The 11,633-nt window shown below is 40.4% G+C and overlaps 1 protein-coding gene across 6 annotated transcripts in view; it reads left to right on the top strand.

Annotated features, from left to right (window-relative positions):
- The window catches only part of grik4 (glutamate receptor, ionotropic, kainate 4), a 347,487-nt gene extending 338,008 nt beyond the window's left edge, over positions 1 to 9,479 (top strand). For 4 of the 6 annotated variants that reach the window (XM_008425649.2, XM_008425647.2, XM_008425648.2 and 1 more), the window contains 5 exons: positions 1,912 to 2,077; positions 3,650 to 3,875; positions 6,339 to 6,467; positions 6,549 to 6,667; positions 7,757 to 9,479. In XM_008425649.2, the coding sequence (XP_008423871.1) occupies positions 1,912 to 2,077; positions 3,650 to 3,875; positions 6,339 to 6,467; positions 6,549 to 6,667; positions 7,757 to 8,146 (1,030 nt within the window). In that variant the 3' untranslated portion in view covers positions 8,147 to 9,479. Of the gene's footprint in view, positions 1 to 1,911; positions 2,078 to 3,649; positions 3,876 to 6,338; positions 6,468 to 6,548; positions 6,668 to 7,623 lie in introns of all 6 variants that reach the window. The other 2 variants (XM_017308264.1, XM_017308265.1) reach the window with 2 other exon arrangements.
- Positions 9,480 to 11,633: the final 2,154 nt, after the last annotated feature.

Here is an 11,633-nt window from a genome sequence, read left to right as displayed (position 1 = left end):
TGGATGGATGGATGGATGGATGGATGGATGGATGGATGGATGGATGGATGGATGGATGGATGGATGGATGGATGGATGGATGGATGGATGGATGGGTGGGACATTATAGTGTTAAAAGTGGTTAAAAGTTAAAAGCGAAACATGAAGAATAATATAAAGGGTGTGGTAGAGGCATTAAAGCTTTAACACTACTAAAATGCAAATGAATTTATTCACTAAAGAATACTGCACATACATGAAAATATAAATAAATACAATTACACGTGAATACACTTCAAGTAAATGAATGAAAATAAATGAAAGAATGAAATAATTTTTCTTTTTCTGATCAACCAACCAGGAAAAGAAGAATATTAGATATAAAAAGTCCATTCATCCCTGTTGAAATCCCAGGTTTCTATAATGTTCAAAAATGAGACAAATAATTTCAGACATTTTATCATTTATAACACGATCTACAACTTGCACGTCTTAAGAGGATGAAAAGCTGCAGTACATTTGGAGAGGAAACTTGGAAAATATGCTGCAATAATGTGGTTGCATATACAGTCTTATTTGTTGAAGCACATTTTGATTTTATCCTGAGCCTTCAGCCTTGTTGGGTAGGACTCTATCTGCATGCCACATCTTGACTCGGCAACCTTTTCTGATCTTCCTCTGTCAGATCTCCTGTGCGCCGCCCTCTCTGATCACACCACAGCTTTTCAATCAGATTCAGGTCTGGAGTCTCGCTGAGGGATTCAGAAACATTATTCTGCTTTTGACGAAGCCATCCTTCTGGTGGACTGGATGCTTCATTTTGGTTGTGCTGTGAACTGAATTTCATTTTCAGCTTCCTTCAGAAGCATTACAGTTTTCTACATACATGAACTATTTGGAACTGCTTATAATAGCCCCTCTGCGCCCCCCACTGTGTCCTAAAATCCAGCTGAAGAGGCCAAACTTGCCCAACGCATGATACCTCTACCACTATGCTTCATCATGGATGTGGTGGTAATATTACTGTATTGTTTTTGCACATACTTTTTGGGCAAAATGTGCAACACATCAGAACAGAACATAGTTTTGTTTAAAACTGTAGCTGGGGTCCATTTTTTTCTTTGTTTAAAAAAAAAAGTTTTGGGGTGATAAAAATGTAGGACATTGTTATCACGTGTTACACAGTGAGCATTTGCAAACAGTTTCTGCAGCTGCATTGATGCTGAATGACAGTAACATCCTGTTCTTGGTAAAGTGGTGACGTTTCACACAGACTATTTGAAAACCTCTAAAAAATTGGACTGATCATCACTGAATCTTAATTTGTCTGTATGAGCATGTTGTGTTGGTGTGAACTACTTTATTAGATCATATATTTCTGTGTCTGTCTTTTAAACTGGCTGTTGACATGAGGGTAACTGAACTGCACTGAACAGTTAAACTTCATCTACAATAAACTTCTCTCCATTTGCAATGACGGTTAAACAATCCAGTTTGTTCAATTTGTGTCCCAGATAACAAAAACTTTAATTCTTTAGTCTCCTAACCAAGTGAAATAACTTGTGTTGTTTCCTGTTTTCATTTCTGTTTGTTTCAAACATTTTCTCTCTGATTCGGGGCGGCTCTGGTGTCGTTACTCCAGAGTTTCAGGACGTCAGTTTTCAAAAATCTTTTATACATTTGAGACTCCGTCTTTCTTTTCATGTCTGCTTTTGCATCCTAACCAACCGTTGCCCCATTTCTCCGTCCATTTCCACCGACCCCCTCCATCCGTCCAGCTGAAACCTCCTGCCGTGTTTTCTCCTCTCAGGTGTGGAGTTGTTTTAATCTTCCCATGCTTTCGCCACGATAATTCGTCTTCATACAGCAGTCTGCTTTTGCATAAATTCATAGATGGATACATATGTTCTTTATCTCTGCCCTCCTCCACAGGTGGGCCTTCACATTAATCATCATCTCCTCGTACACCGCCAACTTGGCCGCCTTCCTGACTGTTCAGAGGATGGAGGTGCCAATAGAGTCGGTGGACGACCTGGCGGATCAGACAGCGATAGAGTACGGCACCATGCATGGAGGATCCACTATGACTTTCTTTATGGTGGGAGCTCATATTCCAGTAGCTTTTCTTTTTAACTCATAGTTTCCAGTCGAAACTATGTGCATCAGTCTCATTCTAACGTGGTTGCTTTTAATTTTAAGTGGTTCCTTTCTTGTTGTGGATATCTTACACACCTTACAATTTAAAAGATTTCTTAAAGGTAATAAATAATTAGACGCACAAGTTCCCGTGTGAATTACTGGTGGATTTTCTGTCGTCCATCAAATTGACGGATTTCACAAACGTATCTTTAAGCAAGTTCAGATACTTTCCGCACAGTTGAATTCAGTGACTTCAGAAGGCCGTGCCAAATTTTATCGTTAATTTATTGATCTATTTTGTATCATTGTCATGTTGGAACATTAACTTGCACAGAAGTTTCAGCCATATCCAAATCATATTGCACAAATTGTAGGAAAATGGACGGGAAATTAAGGACATCCCAGGAATCACTAAGGATCGACTGGAAGCTGATGGAAAACCAGTGAATCTGTCCACAGCAAATTAGTTTTGCATTTCCACTGGCGAAGAAAAAAAACCCTGCACCAAATCTTACGTCTTCAAGCTCAATTTAAATCTAACTACTACTCTTAAAAATAGTATTTTTGCCAGAACCAATCAAATTGAACAAACCAGTAGTGAAACATTTAGTTCATATCGATTGACAGCTGCAAAAACAATGTTGCTGCGGAGCACTCAGTTTCATCTAAATACATTGCGGGTGTGAATGTGTGTATTTGTTTCTTCTACATGCGTATTTTCACCTGGTGTCCGTTGAGAAAATCCACAATAAGTTCAAAGTTGAATTCTTGTTTTATTTGTTCTTTGCTTTCTTATCTACATGTCCAATAAACAATGAATAACCAACATTAACTGTAAGATCTGAAACATGAAAACTAGATGTGAACTTGTCATCTTAACTTTGCGCTTACTCTGACTTCCAAAACTCTTGTGATCGATAAGTCAGACAGTAAGTGTTGGGATCCTCCTTATCGCCTGCTTGTCTCTCTCCCTTCACCGTAAGTTTTATTTCTGTCCTGCCTGCCCACTCCGCCATCCAATATCCTCCTCCTCAAGGAGTCAGTCAGCTGTCCAAATCCCATTCCAGCCTCTTTCATCTGCTGCATATTTGACCTCAGAGAGAGACAGAAAAAGACAGTGACAGTGAAGGACGGTGTTACAGAGGAGAAAAGAGACATCAGTCCGACTCTCCTTGATGCTGTTACACTTACAGGACCCTGAATAACTCAGGGAAAACTGGCTAAGAGCACATGTAAGAAAGGCAGCAATATCATTTGAAGTCTTTGGTCTAAAATCTGTAGATACTCAAACTGAAACTCGTATGCGGCCGAAGAGGGGGCTGGGGGAGTGGGGTGCGGAAAAGCAGACAAAGCAGAATCACTGAATCGGAGTTGAAATAAATCCATCAGTCAAGAAAATGAAAAGGGGAAAACAAATAAAAACTCATCTCCACATCAGCAAAGGCAGAAAATGTTTATCTGCAGCTAATAAACCTCTGCCGCCTGACTTCTTGCAGCCGACTGTTTGTTCTGATCCAATCTCGCCCTGCAGAACTCCCGCTACCAGACATACCAACGCATGTGGAACTTCATGAACTCCAAGCAGCCCAGCGTGTTCGTGAAGAGCACCGAGGAGGGCATCGCCCGGGTCCTGAACTCCAACTACGCCTACTTGCTGGAGAGCACCATGAACGAGTACTACCGCCAGAGGAACTGCAACCTGACTCAAATCGGAGGACTGCTCGACACCAAGGGCTACGGCATCGGCATGCCACTGGGTGAGCGGGGAACGGTGGGAGGGGGAGGAATTACGGATGAGAGCGAGCCGACATTTATTGGTGGAGCAAAAGGAGAAAAGAGGCCTGGCGTAAAAGTGACAACTTCAGAGGCCGGGGCTGATGGTTTCACCTAAATGTGCTGTATAATTCACTGTGAAGCCTAGAAAAGGAAGAAGAAGAATAGGAGCATTAGTTGAAGAATGGACCATAAGCGTTGCATTGGAGGGTTAAATTGAAAAGTAAAGCCCCTGCATAGCCAAACAATCGGCTCCTATTATTTGGACAAAGTGATGCAAAAAGTGAGAAACTAGCGAGACTTTCAGCCGGGCTTTTACAGAACCATTTCTTTGCTAAGAGGAGACAGAGAGGGAGTTTAAAGTATCTTGAGAAATGTTCCTGAGAATTTAGATACGATACTTTGATCTCCTGCGGCATGAGGAAGAATACGTCTTCAGTAAATAAGATTTGAAATCCTTTGATGTTTACAAGATAAAAATTCAATTTCTCTGTGCATTATGTTTTACGCCTGATACTGGACATGTCCTGTGAAATCAATTTGAGGTCTGAAATCTGAGCCGTTCCTTCTGAATTCAACATTCATGTTTCACACCGAACTCTGAAGACGAGACGCTCTTTAGATCAGACTCTGATCCGAGTCTGATTTCCATCATTAGCCCTCGGGCAGGTGCTATTAAAATACAATATACAAATTAGAACCATTAAGCAGGAATGCAAATAGTGCAAGTTAAGGAGGGAAACACTAATGAAGATAAATGAAAGGTGCCAATTTTCAAAAAGAACAGCACAAACATCCCATCATATGCAAAACGTTTGAAAAACCAAATCCTAGTATCAGTACCAGTAACTCTGCAGAAGATATAAAAGTAGAAATACTTAAAAAGAGTTCATTTATAAAAGGTATTGCAAGTGTTTTAATCTGCACCCTTTTTGTGAAGTTCGATGCACACATAATAAGTAAGTATTCTCATTAGTAATGTCCTACTCAAGATTTTTTTTAACAAGATACTAGTTAAAGTTTTTAGGACCAAGAATTTGGTGATATTTAATCCCATTCCTGTTAAAACTAGTAAAATATCAAGCATAGGCCTAAACTCAAAGTCCAGTAGAGTAATGTGATTTTACACAACTCTGTCTTTTCTGTTTTTCTTGATGTCAGATATTCTTGTTCCAACAAGAAGAGCTTCTTCACATCTGCTTCACCGTGCTGCATTTTTAACAAGTTGAAGGTTCTACAGGAGAGTAAAAAAATCTACAACTCGTGCTGACAGTGCAGCCCCACGGCTCCTCCTGAGACGGATGATGATGTTTCCTCAGTCAGTCTGCGTAACATAATCAGGCGTCTCTTGGTGCTGGTGTCCAGCCTACTGGAGTTTGTAGAATGCCAATCTGTTTACACATTTATGTAATTTCTTTACATTTAAATACATAAACAAGACTTTATGCATCCATCATGACCAATTTGGACGTGGACAAAATGAGTCAGAGCAGCATGGAAGCATTCGCAGATGAAGGTTTGACCACATTTAGGACTGAGAGTCTTTAGTCAACTCATGCCTTCCTCCTGCTCACAAAGTTTTCATGCAACTCAGTTTGCCAAATTGTTAGGCTAACAACACTTTTCTCTCCTTGTAGCATATTTCAGTGCCATTCCAGTTAGCTGTGTGAGGATAAGCTTAGCATTTTGTTTAAAACATTTAAAACTTTACATTTGATAATAAAAGTTTTAGTTTTGCTCTGCACGGCAAATGGACAGCTGTCTGAGAACAACACAAAGAGCAGCCGATGTAACAAAGACGGACGGGAATGTTAGCGGAGCGCCTTCTACTGCGAACATAAGTGTAAAGGGTGAAGATTATAGATTTTACAGAACAAAGTAGCGATTACAGTTTTACAACTCTGATTTAATTTCAGACGGCAATTAAAATATCTGTCTATTAAAGGGTATGTAAATATCTAGTTTGCATCAGCAGAAAAATGAATGGGATAACGAAACCGCATAGTTAAAAGGGAAAAGAAAATATATGCATATCAGTTAAGTTTGTCAGGGTTTTCTGACGTACAAACTACGAGTGGAAGATGCGTTGAGTTCTCCTCTTTGCAATCTGCTATACTGCTGCTCCAGAAAGGACCTTCTCCCTTTCAGCTAAAGGAGTAGGAGAGGCATAATCAGCTGATTGCAATCTGAAATTTATGCCACTAGGTGTGAGTGCCGTCGCTACAATGAGCCTTTAGAAAAAGAAAAAAGAAAAGGGAAAAAAAAACGGCAGCTGACGCAGGATTGTTCAGTGAACAGCCTCTGATTTTATCTTCAAATTAACTGCCAAACCAGCTTCAACCACACAGATATTGTGTGAAAATATGATTATGTTCTGTATCGTAAAGTTCTGCAGGTTTCGGAAACTTTTAAACATCCGGTGTAAGAAACTTTCCTCCTTCCGTCAGGGTCGGTGTACCGCGACGAGTTTGACCTCGCCATCCTCAAACTTCAGGAGGACAATCGTTTGGAGATTCTCAAGAGGTTTTGGTGGGAGGGCGGCAAGTGTCCAAAGGAGGAGGACCACCGGGCCAAAGGTTTGAGGGCAACCCTCGGCGTAATCAATCGCCGTTTGCTTCTTCGTTCCCTCATTTCCTTGACCTTTGCCCTTTCCTCAGGTCTGGGTATGGAGAACATCGGCGGGATCTTCGTGGTGCTCGTGTGCGGCCTGCTGGTGGCGATTTTCATGGCCGTGCTGGAGTTTGTTTGGATGTTAAAACAGGCCCCAGGAAATGAGGTGGGAAAAGCATATTTGACCTTGACATACTTTGCTTCCTTCCCCTGAGAAGGGCCGTGAGGTTTTGCATTAGCGCGTAGCATTTATTCTTCCCCTCTGAGCTCCCGGTTCATTACATTAATAATCGGCTGTCAGCACAGGTATCTGGCTTTTTTTAAGGAATATTTTTAAAGTGTACAGTGATGAAGCATTTCCTCATGTTTGGGAGGATAAATCTAAATTATACTTCTGACCTTAGAAGCTTATTTGCAGCTTAATCTGGAAAGAGGCTTGGAAAACATTCATTTCCAAATGTGAATCGTTTTGTGCCTTGAAGTGTTAATGGACTCAGACCTGCATGCAGTTCTGTACCTTTGCCCGGAATCCTTTGCATTCGCTCTGTACAACTTTATAAAACTCTTAGATTAGATTTTTCTCAAGTATCAACCATAAACTTTGCTGTATTTTATTGGGATTTAAGGAGAGAGGACAACAGAAATCAGCATTTAGTAGTAAAGTGGATTTAAAACTGAAGTAAAGAGGAATAACAGTTTTTACAAATAGCAATATATGTAAAAAAATGTTTGATTTGTTTATATTTAGTCCTCAGTGCTTCTGATGCAACAACAACTGCGAGTCCTTTGGGATTTTTCTCAGATTTTCGTATCACAACGCTAAATAAAATTGCCATTTGATATTTGCAAAATGTGCATCCTCTCTACCGCATGAAATTCTCATAAAATATTTAGAAGTTTTAGTTTAATGCTAAATGTTAAAAAAAAAAAAAAAAAGTCCAATGCCCCAAACTGGTGGAGAGCTATCACTGACGTGGCTTCATGTGCGCATGTTAGAAGTAATACTAACATATTAAATTGTGGTATAAACGTGTTGTGATTCTTTGTATTTGTTGCTGCTAACCGGTCATAAAGATAACCATGAAACCTGTGTGTGTTCTGTGTGTCCGTGACGTCCGTCAGTCTGTCCTTACCGAGTCAGTCAGTCAGTGACTTGTCTGGCCTCTCTCCATTTCTCTTCTTCTCTCTTATCCCCCCGTCACCCCTCTCTATCCTCCTTTTTTTTCCTCCCTCCCCTCCTCATGTGCGCACGCAGCAGTCAGTGTGTGAGGAGATGCTGCGGGAGCTGCACGGGATCGTGTTGTGTCGGGACAGCCTGCAGGTGAGGCGCCGGCGGGCGGCGTCTCTGATGCGGCCGCGACCTCTGCCCCTGGAGGAACGTCGAGCGCGAGCCGCCGCCGTCAGCCTCAGCAATGGCAAACTGTGCGCGGGCACCGGCCTGCCCGAGCCGCTCTCCCACAGACTGGCACAGGAGGCCGCCCTGGTGGCGAGGGGCTGCAGCCACATCCGAATCTGCCCCGAGTGCAGACGCTTCCAGGGACTCCGGATGCGACCCGCCGGGGCCGGCGAGGCCCTTCCCTCTCCCACGCACAGCGAGGAGAGCATAGAGTGGGACAAAACCACAAATAGCAGCGAACCTGAATAACACTAGGAAAATCCAGCAAGACTGACTTTTCCGACAGACACCTCTCTCTCTTTTTTCCAGGGATCAAAGACCGCGTGGTATTTTTATCCAGCCATTCTGAGCTTGTTCTTGAAAAGCAGGACGGCGCTGCAGACTTTGTTTTGCCCTTAAAGCAACAGCCTAAAGTCAGATTTTGAAATGTTTTTGGATGATTTCTGTTTTCCTTGGTCAGAGGAAAGAGAACTGATGAGCGTGTCTCATTGCGGTCTGTCCCTGGAGGCCCTTTGTACCCTGTGAAGCAGGACAGACAAAAACAGCTACGGGGCATTTGTACTATGCAGTATTTCCAGTCATTTATCATTGTGCGGTTCATTTTTTTTTTTTATACATTTCTGTCCTCTGTTTGATTATTATAACTAAATATTGTTATTCTATTCTTAAAAAAAAAAATAAACCACTTGTTTTTTTTGTCTGACAGTTACCTGTGCGAAGATGTACTGCATCCAATGTGCTGCGAAGGAGTAAGGAGGTTAAAGCAAAGTCATCCTTTAAACCTTTTTATTTTAAAAGTGCCAAAAACCATGAGTGTTTCCTTGTGGCTTAATGAAGCACCACAGCCTTCAGAAAGCAAACAAATTCAGCTCTACCAAGAAAATAAACATGCAGACGCACATCAGCTTGTTTTGTAGTGACACTGTCCTATAAAACAGAATAAAATAACCGTTGGTATTGCGATGCGCGTCGTTGGTGGACGGTCAAATCAATCACATTCACATCCTGATCAAAATATAAGGTGGTGACTGAGTTTCAGCATTTTCTAGAAAGATGTCTGTTTATTTCCATCTTCCTTAAGCTGCTAACACACTCTTTCTTTCTTGTCTCGCCACATAGTGGTGTCTTTACAAGTGCTATTTTTGCAGAGCTACAAACATGAAGAAAGATTTTGCTTATGCATTGGGTTGGAGGGTGTTTTTCTATACTGTGCAGTAAAAAGGAATCTGCATTTTGTTTCGGCTTACGTGGTTCAGATCAATTAAAAAATTTAATATCAGACAAAGGTAAGCTGAGGAAATACAGAGTGTAGTTTTCAAGTAATGATTTAATTTATTCTACCGAAACCAACGTTGTCTTATTTGAAGCTGTCACTGTGTTAAATCATGAAATAAGTTTAATTTAATTGGTAGCCTGATTACTGCTTGTCCTGTGCAATAAGAGTAATGTAACTAGCACGTGTCTGACAACATGAAGTAGTCCAAAGGACCTCAAAAAAACCAACACACCATCTTATGATCTGAAGAAATTCAAGAGCAAAAGAAAAGAATACACATCAGTGTCAAAAATACAAAAAAAAAAATCACATTAAGGATTTTGGAACCACAATCAGTGCAATTTTCCTCTACTGCAGAAAACCTGGAACAACAGTGACATCTTCTGAAGAAGTCCAGACCTCAGTTGCTCCAGTTCAGGTCATTGTTCATGACTCAATAGAGAGAGAGAGGCGGGATAAGAACAGCATCCCAGGGAGAGTACCAAGGGGAAAACAGCAGCAGGCAGAAAGGAACACAAAGATCCGTCTCACATTTGCAAAAAAATAAATAAAAAATCATCGTCATGATCCCAGAAACATTTTGGAAAATGTTCCGTGGATTTATGAGGCAAAAGTAGTTTCTTAAAAGGTGTGTGTCGTTAAAACTAACAGTCTTTCAGAAAAGAACATCATGCACATGATATTTAAATACGGTTGCCTTGTTTTGCAGCTGGTTTGCTGCTTCAGGACTTGGGACGACTTGCTGTCATTGATGGAACCATGAATTCTGCTGTCAAACAGGCCTGAGAGAAAGTATCTGGTTGTGAGTTTGTGACAGTGAGCTCAAGGACTTGGGTTCTGCAGCATGACCAGCATAATTTTCTTAACATTTTATTTATAAAGTTTTGTCTTGGAGTAGTCTAATTAAAACTGAGCTTAAATCTGATTGAGATGCAGATTTATTAGGTCCTTACGGAAAACCGAGAGCTGTGGAGATACCAGCGGCTTATAGCCCGGTGCTGCTTATATATGTACGTTTCCAGTTTTTTTCAGAAACTTTGTAGGTGCGCTCTATAGTCCGGTAAATACGGTAATCAGTTACATCTGGTTGTTCCTACCAAGGGTGATGGCAAAACTAGATATTAGGGTCATTGGCCACAAAGAATCATTTATAAACAACGCTGTAACATGGGATTGAGTGATATTATTGTATCAATGCTATGACATTTTTGCAGCATTTTCATTCATTTTGTAGCAGTAGCACCTATTTAAAATTGATTTAGGTTTCTCTGAGTTAAATTATAAAAGAGGCAACTTGACTTAGATGTAGATCAAATTACATAGAACAGTAGGTAATTCCTTAAAGATGAATAATCTTTGTACATTCTGGAAATGCAATGCACATATGTGATGGAGGCATAAGGCATTTTTCTAGTGCTACTTTTCTGCAGATGTTCTTTTCCGCAGCATCTATTGAATAAAAACGATTTGTTTGTAATTTTATCCCAGAAAATGGCTCTGCTAGGGAGGTCACTGGACGTTCTTTTTGGATCATCCTGAATCAACCCACAACAGCATTTTGGATTCAGACCATTCGGTATTTTGGACTGAAACAATATTCTCAGAATTTTTTTTTTTATTATTATTTATTTTTTATTTTTTGCATTCATCCCAGTTCAAACTTTTTCAGGGGACTGAAGACGTGAGAAAGTCGAACAGCATTGATTCGCAGAGTTGCTAAGAAACCTCCACAACAATTGTGGAGCAATTTTGAAACAATTTTGGTTCATGTTGGTTGAATTTCATACAACATCTGTTAATGGCGCAAATTAATTTCATTTTAGTTTGAAAACATTTTTAAGTTTTATTCCATTGCGAGAAGGTTGGAGTGATTTTTCCAAAGTTATAGAAACAAGACATGAACGAATTGGTCATCTTGCTCACAATAAATCCCAAGTTTTTTTTTACACAAGTCCATGCAGGAAACTTTTTTTAGTCCTTAGTCTACCCAAGGATCAAATGAGACAACTTTTAGGGTTCACAATCCCTGGGAGATTTAAGATTGAGGGTAATTTAGTTCTGGAGAAAAAAACTTTCAGGTCAGCATCATGTTAATATCCCTTTAGTGCCACAACATTTTTGATCCATTCCTCATTTTATTAGATTTCCACAACAGTTGTTATAAATACCTGCCGGTGATGAACACAGTTTTTGTTCTGTACGTGCTGAATGAATTATGGCCCCTTTTTCTGCTGTTAAAACCGAAATTCTTTTACTTTTGCCTTCATGTGAAACTGGTGACCAACCAAAAAGCTCTTGGTAAAGAAGATTTTACTGCAGCAGTTTACCTCCGTTCTTTTAAGTGTTTAAACGTTGGCGCTTTTGTTGAATGTGCAGTTTTACAAGCCCCTCAGAGAAGTATTTTGCTTCTGACGTGTTTTGACAGTTTTCATACTTTATTGAAGCTATAGAAGCAGAAAA

The sequence above is a fragment of the Poecilia reticulata genome, linkage group LG13 (assembly GCF_000633615.1).
Source record: "Poecilia reticulata strain Guanapo linkage group LG13, Guppy_female_1.0+MT, whole genome shotgun sequence".
Lineage (NCBI taxonomy): Eukaryota > Metazoa > Chordata > Actinopteri > Cyprinodontiformes > Poeciliidae > Poecilia > Poecilia reticulata.
The sequence above is the reverse complement of the archived record's forward strand: the minus strand, read 5'-3'. Positions and strand labels throughout refer to the sequence as shown.